We start from the raw sequence: 20,183 nt of genomic DNA, 5'->3' as shown, positions 1-20,183 counted from the left end.
GTCTGATTAATGCCTTTAACCTTGTTGGAATTGAAGACATAAGGTCATACAAATGACAAGTTTATTGACTGATGAAAAACTAAATGCAGCATTAGCACAAACAAGGTTTGAGCTCAACTATAATGCTAGTTTCCAGCTTCTCTTTCTTACACTATAAGTGCAACATATAGTCTGAATGTTAGTCAATTAACGTCTTCTGTTCCCCCCAAACCCCCCCCAAAAAAAACTGCATAGTTAAGCAGTAGGTACAAATATACACTTGCAAAAACCCCTGAAGAATGATTCCTTTTTTCCCTCCTTCTCTGAAGCTGGTGCAACCATAATCACCTGCACTGGTCAGACTCCGAATTTCTTTTCCCCTTTCTTCCACCCTGTTAGAAGAGAGAAATACTGAATTATTAAAAGGTTATGAGTATCACCAATACTAGTAGAATGAAGCAGAAGAAAATGATATCATAAAACAGACTAAAAGCAAATATTTAGAACATTGTAATTTGGTTTTCTAAAGTGTAGTTGGCTCACAATATGATTTTAGGACATGACTCTTTTTCACAGAGTAACAGTTTAAACAATACAAACTATGTAATGAGATCTCTGAAAATTCATGACCCACATAGGCTAAAGACTTTGCAGTGTATTTGTTAGGTATGTATTGCCCACTCTGCCAATTGAAATAACACATGTCCAGAACAACTAAGTCTGACCAATGGAGTACCCGTCTATAATACATTCTGGGTGGATATCATTTAATCAAACAGTAAAGTAGCTGACCATGTATGAATTAGAAAAGCAGTAACAGGTCCAGTACATACAAGATAGCAATCTCTATATACTTAAGGAACTCCCCAAATATTCAGAAAATATACTTTTGTAAATTATTCAAGACTCCCCTCCCCCCAAAAAATGGAGAGGGATGGAGAGATTATACAGGTTTAGAAAATGATGCATGGGGTGGAAAAGGTGAACTTTTTCTCATTTTACAATAATATTAGCAGTCAAAGGGGACCTATTAAAAGTTGATGGGCAACAGATTTAGGACAAAACAATACTTGTTTACGCAATGATTAAATTGTGAAATTCACAGCAAGTGGATATAATGTCAGCCACAAGCATACATGGCTTTAAAAGATTTGTGGAGAATTAATCATCAGGGAAAGGCCTTGCTTTTACATCCTATTGGTTGGTCCCTGTGTGAAGCAGGTTGCTGGATGGTCCACTGGTCTGATTCAGCAGGCTCTTCTTATGTCAGTTTCTGGTCTCAAGCTGGTCAAGACTACTTATTTGTCAGAAATTATTATGCAGTTTTTTTCTGATCAATTTACTGTATAAATCCACTATGCTTATGAAACTTTTGGTAACAGACAAAGCCACTCTGCCATGCGATTGTAAGCTGCTTTGAGACTCCTTCTGGTAGAGGAAAACGGCATATAAGAACCAACTCTTTTTCTACATCTCAGAATTTTAAAAATTATACTGGAGAATAAAGGCTGCAAAACAGACAAAGGCTGCAATCTTAAATAAACTTGCTTAGTAACAACCGCAATGAATGGGATTTTATATCGAAGAAATATATTATTGATACATGTGATTAATAAAATCAAACAAATACTCTGATAGCCATACATAACAGGCAAGAAATTTAATGAACAAATTGTGCAGAAAACTATAAAAGTACAAGAAAAAGAAATCTCGATCACTTTGAAACAAAGCAAAAGTACTGAACAATGTTCCTTTCAGAGCAAACACACAAAAACGAAGGTTTTTAAAAATCAAATACATGCATATTTTAATTAAGTGTCTCGTGTAATCCTATTACCTGATATTTTGTTAATTCTGCTTGCAGTGTTTTCACTTTAGATCTTTCTTGTTCCAAAGCAGCATGAAGAGAAGTCACCTGGAATAAATATGGTACTGACATAAGTATAATTTTCTGAACTCAGGTACTGAAGCCCTTTCCATAATATTTGATATTCATCTGAATCAGGTTGTAATTCAAATTGTGGGTGTTTCCTAGTGGAAGTCCATCCAGAGGAAAGATTCAAACCTTTATTTATATTTTTGTCCATGCACATTTATTCTATTTTTTTTAACCTAGTGAGGGTTTTTTAATTCCAGAAACGTTTACCTGTAAAGTCAGCTCATTCTTAATACTCTGAGATTCATCAACTTGAAGGAGTATTTCAGCTTTATCTTTCACTAAAATATTAAACAAAGAAAAGATCAGACTCACTGTCCTTGACACCTTCAAAAACACAGAGGTTATCAAGTATTTGGCAAGCCACACAGCTTCCACTCATATGACCTAAATAATAAAAAAATTTGGATGTGTTCCTGAGAAAGTCCATCCCATTTTCTAGTGCTGGAAAATCCCCTTTGTACTCGGGTGATCTAGAAAGAAAGGGGTTTAGAAGTTCCTTAAGCAGGATAAAGATCTCCAGACACTTGAAGTGAAAATGAACTGTTCAGCCTTAAACCTGGAAATCTTGTTCTTTAAAGATGCTACTAAATCTGAATCTTATTCCCAGAACTGTCTAAGATAGCATTTTAGAATGAAACATGTTATGAGAATACTTTGCTTAAAAATACTTACTTTCACCTTCTTGTAGCATTTTCAGAAGTTGTGCATTTCGTGCTTTTACTTCTTTATACTTTGCCTAAATATTTTAGAAACCCAATTAATATAAATGGTGTATTCAATTAACTGTTACATTAAAAAAATAGTAGTCTATTAGTTTTAAAGCTATATATTCAATCATTAACTTATGGGGGCAAATATAATTAAAATAAGAGCATGGTTCGATATGACAGTACATGAATCCTGGAAAAATAAAAACATTTAAAGTTTCTATTGCTGGGTAAAAGGCACAATAGAAAGAAATAAAACCGAATTGTCCAGTTTTATTGATTTATTCATTGCCTTGAATGATCAACTGATATTCTCCTTGTTCAAAACTCATTAGATAAATTGCACAATGTACTAGGGAGTTTGGATCAGCAAGTTTTACATCTCAACTATCAACTGATTAAAATACTTGAATTTGTATTATGTACATGTACACAGATTTTGCTTCAAACAAGAGGCTCTGTGTAAGAAATCTATGGAAAGCATGTCCTTTATGTTTGCATAGAGAGAGCCTGGAAATGAAAAGGTAAAGTCAATATCTTCAGAAGTAAAGTAAAAAAAGGTCCAAATACTTAAGTAAAAATATTTTTAAATGTTTAATGGTGTAAATATTAGACTGCAACCAAGAAACCAAGAGACTGAAACTGGGTAGGGCAACCATGAAGTAGATGTTCTTCTAGAACATAACTAGAAGTGTAAGGATGTGTCACTAGTGACCAAAGTCAAGATGATTCATACTATGGTATTCTCCATTACTATATTAGTTAATGAAGAAAGGCAACAGGATGAAAGTTGAATCATTTGCAATGAGGTATTGGAATAAAGCTTATGGACACCATAGATCAGTGGTCCCCAACCTTTCTGAGGCTGGGGACCGGCAAGGCATCGGGCCACGCCCGCGGGCCACGTCCGCACGGGCCGCGCATGCGCGATGCATGGCCCGGCCGATTCCCTCTCCCCACCCTCCCGCAGTAAGAAGCTTCCCGGGCCGCAAGCTTGCGGCCTGGGAAGTTTTTTACTGCGGGGGGGGGAGCGGGGAGAGGGAGCCGCAGCCCGGTTCCATGGCCTTCGCGGCCCGGCACCAGGCCGCGGCCCGCAGGTTGGGGACCACTGCCATAGATTACAAAAACACAAATATGCGAGCTCAGAGATTCAAATCAGGCTTGAACTCTCCTTAGAAGGGCTATCTGAGATAATATAAATCTAATAAAAGTAAATAAAGCCAAGAAAAGAGAAAGAAACAACAAGAGTTGAATGGTTCAATCAAGGAAGCCAAGACTTCCAGAACAGAAGACCTATGCAAGACTGTTAATGATAGGCCATTTTAGAAGTCATTAATTCATAGGGTAACCATAGGTCAAAAATGACTTGATGGTATTTAACAGAGAAAATGTTTCGGTCCTGCCCCCTACCTGGTGGAACAAACTCCCAGAAGAGCTGAGGGCCCTGTTGGAACTCTCTGGGTTCCGCAGTGCCTGTAAGACGGGGCTCTTCCACCAGGCTTTTGGTTGAGGCTGGACAGTGTGCAGGGTGATAAGAGCAGGTCCTTCTCCGGGGGGGGGGCTATCATCACCCTGCGATATTTCGGCTGATTGCCATAACTGGGAAATTGATGTTTTGAGTAATAATGAGTCGAATGTAGAACTGTGGTGACCGCCATCTGGATTGTTATTATTTGTTCATATCTGTTTGAGTTGTGTTTTTTACTGTATTTTGAGCCAACTTGTCTTGGAGTGGCGCTGAAGCCAGCGACCGGGGGGGAGGGGGGGAGAATGGCCTTCCCAGGGCCCGGGCAGCACTGTTGCCAGCTCAAAGAGCCGGTAACAGCACTGGCTGGGGCCTGGGAACACCTTTAGCCAGAGGGCGGGCAGAACGGTCTTCCCAAGGCCTGGCCAGCACTATCGCCGGCTCAAAGAGCCAGCAACTGCATTTCCCGGGCGCCTGGGAATGGCTTTTGCGGTGGGGGGGAGCTGGGTGGAGAAAGTCCTGGGGGGGAATCCCTTCCCAGCCACCCGGGCAGCGCTGCCAGGGCAGCTGAGAATGGCTAGTGCCCGCTGTATTCTTTTTACAGCGGGCTTAATTACTAGTTAGTGAAATAATTTTGGAAAGCTGTGCTGCAACAAGGCCAAAACATCCTTTCAGATGAAATTTTAGTTTACATTCATCATTTAGGACTGCGGGGATTACATACCTCCCACTGACTAATAACAGTCTTTAGTTGCTGAATTTCTACATCTTTCTTTTCAAGTTCCAGCTTTAGCCTTTCTATTCTTCCATCCTTCAGGAAAAAATCCTTCAGATTAAAAAGAAATATTATGTAAATTAGAGGGGCACTAGCCATGTAAATTTGATATAACAAAATAAAATTAGCATCTTGTAGCAACTTAAAGACTAATAGGGTTATACTGCATTCCTTTCTATGCCCATTGTTCAAAGGACATAAAAGGATGGAACTTTTCTTAGAATCACATTGTTTCTGTTGCTTTTTGTGACCATGAATCCACTTATCATGGAGGAAACGCTAACAAAGCATTAGTCTTTAAGATGCTACGTGACTCATTTGTTTACAAAAGTGAAAATGTTTCTCCCTTATAGAGCTGAAAAAATATAAATATTATTAAAAAATCAAAACATTTTACAAAAATATGCAGAGACAAATAAAGTGCTGGTCTTCTTCACTCCATGTATTTCAAAACAATATGCAATAAAAGTTACATTTTCTGTGGAAACAGAAATACACTATTGAGATCCTTTCTGACTCAAGTATTTTTGTATGAGGCAAAGCACCCATGACTCTTCCCTAAGGGTTACTCTGTAAAGTAACAGACTCATTCCATCTTGCAGGTATTGCTAATGGGCATCTCAGCCTACAGGCCTCTTATCTTCAAGGCCAGTGTAAGGAATAAGATAACTAGCTCATCATGAGAACCTGTGAGCCACAGGATGAGAGGGGGAGAATCAGGAGTGATGAGGTGATCTAGTGAGTTCTAGCAAGAACACATCCCGATTGGTTAATCATCACTGACTGACCCAGTTAGCCAGAAAAGTATGTGGGCTAAGAACTGTTGAGAGAGACTTGCCTCAATTCTGACGGACTAAAGGGCTCAACTATGATCTGCTTATTTGCAAATAGACAGCAATGTAAAGAATGCCTGAGCTAAGGCTTTCAATTTCAAAACTGTCAGACTGTGCCATCTAATGTGTTAGTTAAGCTAGTGTTTCTTGTTATCTGAGTTGCATGCTTTTAGAGTTGTGTGCTGCAAATAGATAACATTGTATTTTGAGAATTATTCTAATAAGCTACATATATATATATTTTAATTTTTCTTATACACACTAGCTCTGGGAACCCATGTGGTTCAGGTTTGGACTCCTTAACACTCAAGCAAGCTGTAATGGTGGCTAAAGAATTAGCCCAAGATAAATCCAGGCCCTAAATCACAGAGATCTGTGGTAAACTTGTGAACTTGTACCAAGGCGTTAGAGTGCTACCCTTAAATGTTGCTATACAAAATTTGAATCTAAACTTAATCTAAATTATCTTAAATAGCTGCAAGCAGTGGTGGGAACCATATGCAAGCTCTTCTGACAAACTAAAAGGCCTTTTTGTTCTTAAATTCTGTGACCACAATGCAAACATGGAAGTACTAAAGAATCCTGTAGATGCTGGACAGATAATATAGCACAGATCAAAACACTGGGCCAGGACCAGGAAGGTGGGTTTGTATCCCTACTCAGACATAAATCTCACTGGGTTACCTTGGGCCAATGATTTTCTTTCAGCCTATCTCACAGCATTGCTGAAAGGATAAATCAAATCAAAGGAAAACCACATAAGCTGCCCTGAACTCCACAGAGAAAAGGTAGAGGTGTGACAGGTACGGATATCATACATTATAAACTACCTCCAAGCGAACTTCCTACTTTTGTAAAATAAGTGAAGCTATTACATGTCCTTGCTAGATCATTCTCAGATCAAAAAACGTAATGGCCCTTTCATACGTCACAGTTATTTCTTCCTTCTATTCTCTACTACAGCTATGTTCTTCAAGATATGTGCACTGTGCATTTAAAAATTTCCTTTTAAACATGCCTGTGTGGGGTCACGAGATGTACTGTTATCCATTCCATTGTAGTCTGTAACCTGTTCTTTTCTTTTCTCTTTAATAAGTATTTTGTGCACATCATCTTCCAGTCTATTGAAAAATCCTCCATCATGCAAAGAAGGATGCGAGGATCCCAATTCCTGTCAAGTATCAATGATTAATTATCAGTAAAACAATTCAACAGATTAAGCAATAAATGTAATTTTTAAAACCTCTGTATTAAGCTCTACACAGAGTTTAATTCCCATTTTTCATGAGAAGTCTTCCCTTCTCTTGCCAAATCTAAATCTCACCTTCAAGCAGGTTTACTAAAACGTATCTTGGGATGGGCATGAACCTAAAAATTCAGGTATGGTTCACTGTTTACTGTAGCCCCTAAACTGAACCCAGAACCAAGCTGGAATTTCTCTAAACTCAACAGCTTGGATCCCCCTTTCTCCTAGCTAGGCTTGCCATAGTTTAGAGAAAATGGGGATCACCCAAGCAAGTTAAATTACTCAGATGTTTAAACCTAAGAGCAGGCAGGCAGACCCACCCTGCTCAGCTGTTTGGTTTAAATGGCCCAAACAGGTGAATTGGAGTAAAAGTCGGAGGAAGGGTACAAATTAGGTCAAATTCATAAAGAATTTTGGCTCATGAACGAATTTCTGATCATCCCTACATATCTCTAAAAATTAAGTTGATTATAAAAATATACTATTAATTTTGTAATGTCTAGATCAGTGGTCCCCAACCTTTTTGAGGCTGGGGACCGGCAGGGCAACTGCCCGCCCGCGCCCGTGCATTGTGCATGCGCGCCCGTGCACATGCGCCATGCGCGGCCGAAATCGGCCAATGCGCGGGCGCAGCCCTGATTCCCTCTCCCCCCCCTCCTGCAGTAAGAAGCTTCCCGGGCCGCAAGCTTGCGGCCTGGGAAGTTCTTTACTGCGGGGGAGGGAGGGGGGAGGGAGCCGCAGCCCGGCGCCAAGGCCTTCACGGCCCAGCACGGGCCATGGCCCGCGGGTTGGGGACCACTGGTCTGGATAATTAGTGTCATTGCCTGCCCTTGCCATGCAGCAATACAGGAAAACAGGAATTGTGTATCTGCACTTCAGAGAAAGCCTAGTCACATTCTTTCCCTAGATGCACCATAATATGGCAGCAGGCAATGAAATCACTGTAGCACCTCAGAGAGTATCATCTGGTTGTCTCACCAGTAGGCCAATTCTTTCTCTTTCTCTCCTCCATTCACAGTTATTGGCTTAGTCAGTCTGGGAGCTCTCTGATTCTTTCTCCCTTTAGGGAAGCAGCAGGAGAGAAGGCTAAGACCAGCCATTATTACAGATGCAGCAATATATTTTTCTGTCCAAAAATGTTTGGGGGCAGTGGGTTGGGATGCATAAAAATACTATTTATTCCTGATTTTTAGAACTTGGTCTAAAAATTTAAGTCAAATGCAAAAATAAAAAGGTTGCTATCATTTTATTTCAGGAGAACTAGTCAATAGTCAATAGTTTCTAATGAAGTTAGCTTCTGAGATGCAACTTAAGTTGCCCCAAAAGAACAGCACAGATGCACTGGGACAACAATGGCAATAATAAAATCAAGGAAAAATCTCTCTTCAATTTCAGTTGTTTTTTTAATCCTTCATATAAGTCCCAAGACTATGTTACTGCTCTACCCTTCTCCCTATAAGTCCCAAGACTTATATGAAGGATTAAAAAAACAACTGAAATTGAAGAGAGATGACTTTTCCTTGATTTATTATTGCCATTGTTGTCCCAGTACATCTGTACTGTTTCACAATTGTGCTTTTCACTGGAACCTACCCCTCCCAGTTCATTTATTTTTGCCAAAAGAACAGCAAGCATGATTTGCTATAATTTATCCATTATCATTTATTTTACTCCAGTTGAGCAGAACACAATTTGCTCAACTGGAATCTGTGCAAACACTTTCAGGGAGAAAGAAAGGCATACAGATTTTATATATGGTAGGTTAGACTGAATGTGTGGGACTGGCCCAAGATCACCCAGTGAGCACCATGGCAGAACTGGGATTCACACTGGGTTTCCCAGGCCTTAGGCTGAACATCCAACCAACTATACAACATTGACTTTCGTGGGGTGACTGCTGCTGAACAGTAGCAAGTGGCCAGGCCTTTGTAAGTAAATCAAGTCTAATGATAGCAAGTAGCCTATTGACTGCTGGTAAGCCTAGCCTCAATGAGTCCTCCCTCAAGGGTCAAAACAGGACTGGAAAAGGGCTCTACCCTTCTCCCTATCTTTTAATGACAAAAACCAACAGGTACTATTTCTAGGATGGTTTTTTGTTTTTTAGATTTCATATTTTTCTGCAAACTTAAGGCTTTTCTCAGGTTGTAGAAAGATCTGCCTCATGTGTTTTTTATGAATTTAAATAGCAACAGATGAAACCATGTTGAGAATTAGATATACTGGAAACTATCTATACTATTTGCATGCATTTATTTATATCCTGCTTTTCTCCCCAATTGGTACTGAAAGTAGCTCAGTGCATTGTTCTCACCTGCTCTAAGTGGCTAAGTGCACTGTTCTTGCCTATTCCATTTTCTAGCAACCTTGTGAGATAGGCAAGGTTAAAAGTTTGTGATAGGCCCAAGTTCACCCAGAAAGCTTCCATGGTAGAAGTGGGGATTAAAACCAGGTCTCTCAGTATTCTAGCTTGCCACTCTATCACTATGCCATGCTGGCTCATTCTATGATTTTAAGAATACATTGCTTCAAATGATGGCTGTTTAATCACACTTACCTCCTGCTTTTTGGTAACGGGGTCTGAAATATAACATGAAAAATATCAAGTGTTTAGGAGCTTTAGATTAAATTGCTTAACTGGTCTTAAAAAAATAACGACAATTCAAGAGTGAGTCAATACTGCAAACTAAACTGAGTTCAACCCTTATTTTAATTTCCCTAGTTTATTCATTTGTGAATTTTCTAAATCTAAGAAGAAGAAGAAGAAGAAGAGTTGGTTCTTATATGCCGCTTTTCCCTACCCGAAGGAGGCTCAAAGCGGCTTACAGTCGCCTTCCCATTCCTCTCCCCACAACAGACACCCTGTGGGGTGGGTGAGGCTGAGAGAGCCCTGATATCACTGCCCGGTCAGAACAGTTTTATCAGTACCGTGGCGAGCCCAAGGTCACCCAGCTGGTTGCATGTGGGGGAGCGCAGAATCGAACCTGGCATGCCAGATTAGAAGTCCGCACTCCTAACCACTACACCAAACTGGCTCTCTAAGAACCAAAGCAATAGCTGGTTTGTTTACACTGAGGTACAGAGTTCTGAAAGTATGCAAACTATGGACTATACTCCAAATACAGAGAAAGATTTTAAAAAGCATGGTGTTCTGTGCAAAAACTAGATCTTTCTGAACTATTTCTACCAATATAGCTCTTTGCCCTTTCAGAGGGTCAGGAGACCATTTAGAAATGCAAGTCATATTGTATGCATATTGTATGCATATTGCACTCCACATGCAAGAGTGCTTATAGAGAAATTTGCACCACAGCCACAGTACCTGCTCACACCTATAGAAGTAGATATTCAAACAGAAGTGTAATGTCTGTTTTAACACAGCCTTAAATGATTAAACTGGAATTATTGCTTGGAAGTCACAAACTAGGTCAAACAATTTTTGTTCATTGTTTTAGCTACAGGGCAATGGTTAAGAAAAAAAAAATAAACGTGGGCACCAAGAGTGCTGAATAGCTACCCCACACCCAAATTCTGAATATATTTTATTATGCTTGTTGCATCAAAAACTTATTTGCAGAATGACTCATAGAACTTTTGTTTAGCTTTCTAGCTATTTGAACATAAATTAAATGTGGGCTTGCTTTGTGACTCCTGTGAACAAATTAAGTTCCTTGTATACACAACAAATACAAAGTATACCTATGTTACTGTCCGACTGAAAGTCTTTTAATGACACTGTGAGAGGTTTGTCTTTTCCCTGCTGATTTTTTCTCTTCTCTTTCTTGTGTGCAGCTTTTGAAGGAGGAGAAGCATTTTCAGCATTTTCATATTCCTGTAGAGAAATAAAAAGTGCATGTTTTTCACTTTAGACATTAAACTGCTTGACATATTATTACTAGCTTTAAAGCCTGTTCATAAGAACTATCTTTGAGAGGGCCCCCCCCATCGCCACAAGGTGGCGAGGCTCAACCCCCTGCCCCCCGTGACACCATGGCTTCCAGGGGGGCCGCGAAGCCTCTGCAAGGCCACAGGTGTGCTTCGCAGCCTGGGGGCGCATAGCCCAGCAAGCTCACCTGCTTGTTGGCCCGTGGGGAAGCAATCTCTCCCCCCCCCCCAGTGGCCTCTTGCCTGGGGCCCTGGAGCGCGGTGACTCACAGACATGCCAGCTGTAGCAGCCAGGAACGTCTGTGAGGCGAGGGGTGAGGGCTCGGTGTGGGAGGGCGGGAACTGTAGGGGCAGGGCTCTATTTCCAACTCGGGCAGCTAGACTGTTCCACCCTCAAGGCTGTTTCATAAATATATAGAGCAACCATGGATAAGGATAAGTAAAGATCCTGCAGAAACTACCAGGAAGTATGTACATTTCCTCCTGTTCCCCATCCCCATGCTATTTTTTTCTCTTCACCTGGGAATTCCTATAGAATCTATCCTTTCCCTACTTCCTTCTATTTGTCCCATTTTTCAGCTTGGCAAATAACCTCCAAATCGCTACTGAGAACTCAAAATGTAACCATGCAAAATCTCAGTAGCGTTTATATCATACAGCTAGAGGCTGTGTCTAGTATTTTTGGGGATTGTAATCCTCCAGTGTATTTTTTAAATAGAGTTCAGATTTTCTTCAAAGCTGTGGCTACTCCGATATTTGTAAAAAAAAATGTCATCCACCTCTGCAGTGTCTGTAAACTCTAGGGCCCAGTTCAGAATTACACAGAATTCAAGAATTTATACAAAGGGGAAAAGATAAGTGAACAAAACTATGTGAAACAATTTGGGACAAGTCTCTATGTCCACAGAAGAACTGTACAAAAATCCAGCTCTGCCTAGTGACTCTAAAAAACAGTTATATCAATTCCTGAAAAGGTCTGGACTCCTTATGTTCAACACCATTACATCAGAGGTGAAAATTGCAGCACCTTTTGCCTGATGTGACTTCACCTAGAGCAAAACTATTGGTTATATTTTAAAGTCTCATGACTATGCAACATCCACATGTCATAGACTATTGTTGCCCTGAAGCAGTCCTTAACTAGACTGTCTTGTCCATACAAGAATGATTGCTGCAGTGCTATGACAGCACAAATATCCAAGACACTGAGGATTCAGCCCTGGTCTCAAGCTGCCAAGTTTGTTGGGATATTGTAAATCTGAAAGGGTGGGGGGATGCCAGCTTTAAACAGCTACACTGTTCTATGCCAAGACAAAATACATGAGACCTGAAGGAGCTAATCTTTGATCAAAAGAAATAAAAATAAATAGGGTAACCAGACCAGCTTCAAAGATCGCTGAACACATTGAAGTTAGCTGAAGCTTATTTTAACTATTCATTAATATCTTCTGGAAAACTACCATTTAAAAATATGAAATTTCTATATATTTCCTGTTGATTAACTAAGTATAGGATCCTGGAGCTTATCCAAGAGTTGATGAGAACATGCACTGTGAACAGACCACAATAAATGCAGGAAATACCTTTTTGTGTTCTTCATATTCCAATTTGCTTAGAAGTAAAGCCTTTTCAAGATCTGCTTCAAACATTTCAGAAGTCAGCTAAAGAAACAAGATGGACAGGAACTTAGTTTTGAAGATTAAATTAGTGTAAGTGTGATTAAACTATTTGCCACTAATCTCAACTTTTACCGCAAAATGAAATAGTAAAATTGGTCAGCACTTTTACAAAATTTACCTCTACAAAACCTAATGAAAGGGTGACTGAAAATAATTGAGTTCTTGGAAGATAAATCTATGTACAAGTCAACTTATTCATGTACAATTTTTTCCTTGCCATGAGCTGCACATACTTTGCAATTTTTAGATTTTTTGGTAACAATTATCTTTTTAAACACATTGCACAATGATTAACTATGAATCAATACCAATTATTTGTTGTGTGGACATATTTTTCTCTACTTCTGTTGTAATTTAAAAGTGCAAGCCTTTGTTTTTATATAAAAACAGATTGCTTCCCTGTAACTGTTGTTCTTTGGGTAATCATCTGTGGATTCACACCAGTGGGCTTTGCACAGCAATGATTTGAAAACGTCTAGAGCTGTACATGTTTTATTTTTGGACCATCTATCTGCATTTGCCTTCAGGTAGATCAGCCTGCTACTCTATGCTCACCAAAGTAGATTCTTCCCTTCATAGCACACATGGTCTGTGTTTGAGAAGAGATTTTGGGTCTACCTGCAAACTCTAGAAGTTTCTGAATTATTGGTCTGCAAACTCCATCCACGCAATGTGCAGAGACCATAAAGAAGTTAATACATAGCTAAACCGATAAACTTGTTCATACTGGCAAGTTAACACACACTCTCATGTCATATTTTGTCCAGCTTAATGGAAGCTGTGTTAAGGACATTTTCTCAATGGACATTTTAGGTTAGATCCCATTTCCCAAACATTCATCCTGTTATCCTTCCATTCCTATTTTTGTTCCAGAGTTTAAAACTCCCTTGGAGTTACCAACTATACAGCAGTAAGTTAAAAAAGAATAAAGTAAAAAACAGAGAGAGAGAAAGAGAGAGAGAGAGAGAGAGAGAGAGAGAGATCAGTGGGCAAAGAAAAGAACCCCTAAAAGGTCAGCAATAAAGTATGGAAGATGAAACAGCCATTATGTATTGTTCAATTCTCACTATAGCGACTGAGAAATGGGATCAAAATTTATTTCCATCTGTTGATTTTATTCCTTTATATGCCATTGTTGTTTGTCCATACACTTGCAATCCTGGCATCCTGAATAGTCTCACTGAATTTATTATAACTTCTAAGTATATATGTTTGTAAACAATTATGCAAAGCAATCCTGGGTAACAATTTATCTTACTGTATATAGAAAAGCTAAATTTGCAGCAAAGTTTTATCAAGAACAATTATCTGTACTCAAAGCAAAATATACAAGGAAGCAAGTTTAGCAACCTGTTCATCTCTTTGTCTCCACTCCTGCCAATTTTCTTCCTGAGAATCTTTCTGTACTGAGCTGTGTGATATTTGCTCATGCTGAGACAAGCAGGCTCCATGGGAAGACTTCTGAGGAATTTTTTTGAAAGCAAGGTTTCTGAGCTGCAACGGAAAACAATGGGCATAAATTTCAGCACTATGATATTCCCATATCATATATATGTCCCCTTTAAAGAACATGCTCTGGATATGTAATAGGAAAATGCAGCTTCTTTAATGTGAATTCCGAACCAATAGTCACAGTACAAGGATCTTATGAGCTACAAACCAGTAAATTAGAAGAGCAACTGTAGGAAAGTCTCTGAATCAAAGAGACAAGAACATTTTAATGTATACTTTATTAGTATAGTTTAGAAAATTAATAACCTTTATTATACAAAAGCAAAGGAATCACTTATAAAAAATAGGTGGGGGCATTGTTAACTGATTCCCTCTTCCAGTGGCAAACTTTCAGTCCCCAGGAGCAGCATTTTAGGTGACAGAAGGAGAGAAATATGGACCCCAAGTTTCCAGTTGGAAATCCTTCTAACCATGGAAATTGTGGGTGGGATCCAAGCCAATAATAATCATTTAAGTTGAAAACACATGTGCAGAGGGATACAATGAGCCAGGGACACTTAGGCTGAAGTAAGCTGCACTGAAACCATATGTGCCCATTTCCAAGTAAGCATATCAAGGACTGCTTACTTGGAAATGGGCACATATGGTTTCAGTGCAGCTTACTTCAGCCTAAGTGTCCCTGGCTCATCTTGGTGGCGCTTATGACTGGGTATGCAGAATTCAAGCTGTGTGGGATAGGGTTGCTGTCTCCATTGACATGATTCAGAGCCTGAGGATACTTTTAGATTCCACACGGCCTAAGAATGCTAAAATTGCACTGCTGCCATGAAGTGCATTTCACCAGTTTAAGCTGGTGCATTCAGTCTTGGGAAGGAATTTCATTAGTTATATATACTCTGGTAACGACCAGACCAGATTACTGTTATGGTGTTGCCTCTGAAGATGGTTTGGAAATATCAGCTGGGTCACAACACAGTGGGGCTACGGTACTCACAGGTACATGCACTAAGGAACATATTTCATTTGTGCCAAACCATCTATACTGGGTACTAGTCTATTTCAGGGATCAATTACAAGTGTTGATTTTGGCCTATAAAGCCCTAAATGTTTTGGGATAGGAAGGACTGTTCCCCACCCACCCCACAAACACACAAACCTGCCTGTTCACTTAAATCAGATGTCCCAGCCCAGATGGCTTTGCTTTCAGAGACTAGGTAGATGACAACTGTGCCTCCTCAGTGGTGGCATCCGTTTTCTATTGTCAGTAGTATTTACCTAGCAGTTAAGGTTTTAACCTTCAACTACTTTGGTGTTACTGTCTTGGCACTTTTTGTTGGAATATTAGTTTGTCAGATTAATATCTATGTAATAAAACCTTAACCATCTGTTTAAGTTTTATTCTGTAAATTTCTTTGAGCATAAGTTTCAGAACAAAGGATTAAAACATTTTTTAAAAATTTCAAATAATGCAAGAGCAAAATTTATACCTGACCCTAACAATGTTAGATGCCCTTTCCAACCCAGCATCTTAGCAATATATTTGCATGCTACAATCCTGACCATATTTGGTTTTCCCTTGTCCACACAAGTAGATTTAGCAATTTATTATTAAATATAGCTATCCTTTTACCTCATTTGCTTCACTCTGCTGCTGTTCCTTCTTTTTTCTTCTCTTTTCTTTTTTCTTTTCATTAGAGATTGATTTGCTGCCTGAAACTTGGGATTTCCCAGCATTCCGGTCCCCTCTTCCTTTTCCAGATTCTGAATCTGATCCACTGCCACTATCCACTTGTAAAAGAGCAAATCGAGAAGCAGTTGTAGGAACTGAACTTATTACTGCAGAGGCCATGGTAAAGTTTGAGGTGTTCTGAAGCAAATATCTTGTTCCGGGTGCTCTAGAAAAAAAGCAACAAGAAGAAAATGAGGGGAAGCAGTTAAAACATTATTATACTATTGTTTTAATATGATTGCACTTACACTAAATCTCACATGTGATAAAAGCTAGTAAAAGAAAAAAATTAACCACCACATTTTAACCCTTTCTTTGAACAAAATGGGAAGTTTTACTAACTATAGCAACAAATAAAATTGTGAGATGGTTCATCCTTGCAGTAGAGTCCATAGAGACTAAAAGTGACAGATTTTCAGTATTCAGCAATTGTGAAAAAATGCTTAGGAACACTACAGTTCTTTCTCTAGAAACCTGGCTTGCATTAAAGTTTGGGCTCCAAATGTGACAGAAAGTAGGAACAATTAGTGGGAAACAAGTTGTCTATAGCATCCATTATTGTAGCTAGGAGAGGAGATGGAAGATCTACTCCTGCCAAACCTCCCCCATCTGAAACTTACGGTAGTTGATAGCATGACTGGCAGAACTAGAATATTTTAATGTTTTAATTTTGTATACATGTTTAAGGCTGTAACCCACCCTGATCACTGTAATGTAAATACAAATTATTATTATGTTTACATGTAAATATTCCCATTGACATCAATAATATTACCAAGGAAGCATCCTAGGATTTTATAAGGAAGCTTTTATGGTGCAGAAACAGTAGGTGGGTTGCAGAAGTATTCTGGCTGAAGTGCACCACAGGTGTCAGTCTTATGGGAAATTTTCTACATCAGCCCTTCTGGAGTGGATAGGTTCTTCATGGTCCCTCATTGGAGGTGTACTTGATAACTTAAATGACCTGCTACGCCCAGGTTGAGAAACAGAGTTTAGGTCAGCTAGAATTCTCATAAAATTAGACATTCTTACAGTTAAGCAGCATAAAAGGGTGTTTACTATAACATAACCAAAACAATCTTTCATTGGGGATTCCCCCTCACCTGGCTGCTTCCTTCATCCCCAGAAATGCCACTGCTGAGAGTTCATGGACTTCTGGAGAAGGATACCATATGGCAGAGTGAGCAGCCCCCCTGTTGCCCCCTTCCCTTTTGTGAATGGCACAATAACACAAAGAAGTTACAGTCTGATCCCTCTCCTCCCTTATTCCCTTGCACCATGCGGCTTTCTACTAAAAGTTTATAAAACTTTGCATGGGTGGAAAAAGCTGAAAGCTTCTTTTCTCCTTGGGCAACAGGTACAGGACAGATAAAAGGAAATACTTTGCTCAACAAGCTGTTAAATTGTGGAATTCACTGTCAGTGGACATAGCAATGGCCAGGAGCATAGGGATTTAAAAGGCTAGAAAGATTCAAGGAAGGTAGGTCCCCTCAAGGGCTACTAGCCATGGTGACCATTTTTTTGAAGCTGTAAACCTTTGAATCCCAGTTGTAGGAGGCAATACTGGAAAAGGCCTTAATTTCTATCCCCTCCTTGTTGGCATTCCAAGGCAAAATTAAAGCATTTTAAACTGTCACTGAACAACTGGAAAACCCTGGTTATTAAATATTCCAAAGAGCAAAAAATGGTCAAACAATAACTCTAACATTTTTTCTTTACTACTTTCCAATATACTATTAGCGCAAGCCCTGACTTCGACAGCCCAGGCGAGCCCGATCTTCTCAGATCTTAGATGCTAAGCAGAGTTGGCCCTGGTTAATATTTGGATGGGAGACCACCAAGGAATGCCAGGATTGTGACATGGCAGGAGGCAACAGCAAACTGAACATGTGTTGCCTTGAAAACTCTATGGGTTTGGCATAAGTCAGCTGTGACTTGATGGCAAAATATGTCAATAGAAATAGATAAGAATATTGCAATCTATGAGGGAGAATAAATGCCATTTTCTACTTCTCACCACTATCTCTGGCTTCCACTTCCTGCTTTCCCCTCCTCCCAGCACAGTGAGGAGGAGTGAACAAGTTGGCAAGGCAAGGCAGATGGGTCATCATTACTGCTATATTTGTGCATGCCGTTTCAGTTTGCCATTTTATAGCAGCTACCCAAAATCTTTCACAACCATAAGGGTGGTTGATTTGCAATTCCTGCACATGCAAGGTTATTACTACTAATAATTTGGAGGGAACAGTTGTACATAGTTTTTTGAGAAAACTAGTGCCTGTTTACAAATCTGAAGATTTACTTAGGTTTGGAAAACCATGTAACACGGCCACAGTTGGGCAGATGTGCATAACTGAATGGCAACCAGCTCCTGGTTGTTAGATACAGAGATTTCTGCGACAGCAGTAACTCTGGAGATTTTTTTTCAAAGAAAAGATAAACCTAGTCGAAAGTCAAGAACTATCAAACTCTTCCAACAATATATGCAAGGCAGTTAAATGCCTTAACATATCCACTCAGTTGATGACCTTTGGCCAGTCATGCCCTTTCTCAGCCTAAGCAGTTCTCCTGGTTCACTCGAGGAAGCCCCATGCATAGAACATGGTGATGAAGGACATTGGCTAGATAACATCCTTTCCCTTTTTGCGTTCCAATACATGTTCGTGAAGGCTAATCTAATAATAAGTACTATCGGTGAGCTGCTACCCTGGGGCCCTATTTAATTAGCAAGAGTCGCAAGCAGGCTTGATCCGTTATCATTTTAAAAAAGCAAAACCCACCTGTACCAGAAAACGCAGTACAATCCTATGCACGCTTACTCAGTGGTAAGCGCAAGTGTGCTCACCGCGGCTGACTTCCACTTAACGGCCAAAGGGCGCCTTCCTCGGAGGTTCTTGAGGTTATGAGGCAGCCAAGGAGAAAGGCTCGCTACGAGGGCCACAAGAGGCGGCAGCTGCCGCCAAGCCCCGGACCTGGAGCTTTACGGAGCAGGGCCGTCGGGCTCCGGGTCAGCCGCAGGCGCGCTACGAGCCCCTCTTGCCTTGCCCCTCTCCTCCGCCCAGACGTGCCCCCACTTCTTCCCCAGAGGAGTCGGGCTGGGTATTTCCCCTTCCTCACTCTCCTGGCCCCGAGCTCGGGGGGGAGAAGGCAACAGAGGCGCCGGGACGAAAGAGAAGGGCCCTCACCGCTTTCCTAAGCCCCAAAGCCACGCTCCGGGCGAGGGGCAACGGCTGCGGCCTCGCGCCGGCACTCCACACAACGGCTCGGAACGCGGAGGGTAGAGGCGCTCGAGGCGGCGGCGGCGGCGGCGCGTCAAGCAAGGCTGATGGGGGAGGAGACTGACGGAGCGCGTAGCCGTGCCTGGCTCGGCCGCTCGTTGGTTTGCGGAGTTTGTTTATTTCTCGGGTCGGCTGGCTACAGGACAATGAGGGCAGCTGACGCATGCGCAAAAAAGCTGCCTTGTTACGCAGGCAAGACCACGACGACAGCTGCCTCTCCACTCCCCCTCCCCCCAATGCCTCGCTCCCCGAGTTACATGCCGGCTCTGTCAAGGAAAGGCTAGGCTTCTCTGCAACGTTTCTTAAAAAGTGAAAAAGCAGTGACAACGAATGGGAAAATTAAAGAAAACGAAGAACAGTTATTGCTATATTCGTAACAAATAATCCACTTTATGTAACACTTAAAACCTCCTGATGACCAAGGCTGGCTTCAGATTTTGCAAGGGTCTTTGGCAAGATGCCTTCTAGTACACACACCCCAAGCACGAGTCGCCAGGCTTTATAGAAAAAGGGCAACTCTTTAAAACTCCTATAAACTCTACTGGAGCCTGCATGTAAAAGGAGCTCTCTCCAAGCGCCTCTTCCAGGACCGAGCAGGAGATTTCTTCAGGGAATCCCGTAGTCTTTCTTCCTTGGGCCATCTGGTCGGGCTAGAAGCCTTAGCAAGGCATCCGACCGTGCTGATCCTTGTTGCCGGCCATGACGTTGACTGTATAGGCTTACCAGGTTAAAACCGGGCCAATACATCTTTCAGCATGCCACAAAGCAACTTTACAAACTGGTTTGGGCATGACCACTAGAAGAGGATTATTTTATATCTCACTTTTCACTGGCCAAAGGCATCTCAGTGGCTGACAATTGCTTTCCCTTCTCCCCACAGCAGACACCCTGTGAGGTAGGTGAGGCTGAGAGAGTTTTAGCAGTCCTGCTCAGTCAGAACAGCACTTTTCAGGGCTGTGGTGAGCTCACGTTGCTTAGCTGGCTGCATTTGGAGGATCAGGAAATCAAAACTGGCTTGCCAGATTAGAGGCTGCTTCTCCTAACCACACCACGATGGCTCTCTGAGGAGAAAATCCTTCTCAACATGCATGCAGAATGCTAATCCTTAAGTGAACTGATGAAGGCCTTTCTCTTACATCTGAATTTGGAAGAATAAGGCTATGATTTTTTCTTTTTTCCATGTACATTTAAGAGTTGTATGAACCTTGGCATTTTATTG

At 40.8% G+C, this 20,183-nt stretch overlaps 1 protein-coding gene across 7 annotated transcripts; it reads right to left on the bottom strand.

Annotated features, from left to right (window-relative positions):
• Positions 1 to 47: 47 nt before the first annotated feature.
• Positions 48 to 19,094, bottom strand: GKAP1 (G kinase anchoring protein 1). Of its 7 annotated transcripts, none has more exons than XM_077344677.1 (13): positions 18,467 to 19,094; positions 16,462 to 16,653; positions 15,588 to 15,852; positions 13,856 to 13,999; positions 12,410 to 12,487; positions 10,641 to 10,773; positions 9,499 to 9,521; positions 6,717 to 6,869; positions 4,815 to 4,916; positions 2,591 to 2,654; positions 2,126 to 2,196; positions 1,817 to 1,894; positions 48 to 371 (listed from the first exon to the last, which is right to left on the bottom strand). In XM_077344677.1, the coding sequence occupies exons 3-13, from the start codon at positions 15,804 to 15,806 to the stop codon at positions 324 to 326; spliced, it is 1,113 nt and encodes a 370-aa protein (XP_077200792.1). In that variant the 5' UTR covers positions 15,807 to 15,852; positions 16,462 to 16,653; positions 18,467 to 19,094; the 3' UTR covers positions 48 to 323. The 7 variants fall into 7 exon arrangements, with proteins under 7 accessions (XP_077200792.1, XP_077200794.1, XP_077200796.1 ...); XM_077344679.1 differs by having other exon boundaries at positions 18,532 to 19,094; XM_077344681.1 differs by having other exon boundaries at positions 18,872 to 19,094.
• Between the last annotated feature and the right edge of the window lie 1,089 nt (positions 19,095 to 20,183).

Source organism: Paroedura picta, chromosome 7 (genome assembly GCF_049243985.1).
Source record: "Paroedura picta isolate Pp20150507F chromosome 7, Ppicta_v3.0, whole genome shotgun sequence".
Classification (NCBI taxonomy): domain Eukaryota; kingdom Metazoa; phylum Chordata; class Lepidosauria; order Squamata; family Gekkonidae; genus Paroedura; species Paroedura picta.
The sequence above is the reverse complement of the archived record's forward strand: the minus strand, read 5'-3'. Positions and strand labels throughout refer to the sequence as shown.

Coding starts and splice junctions, on each gene's coding strand:
- GKAP1 (XM_077344677.1), bottom strand. CDS start 15,806: ATGGCCTCTGCAGTAATAAGTTCAGTTCCTACAACTGCTTCTCGATTT. Junction 12,488..13,855: donor GGAGACAAAGAGATGAACAG/GTTGCTAAACTT, acceptor TTGTTTCTTTAG/CTGACTTCTGAAATGTTTGA. Junction 2,197..2,590: donor AATGCTACAAGAAGGTGAAA/GTAAGTATTTTT, acceptor TTAATATTTTAG/TGAAAGATAAAGCTGAAATA.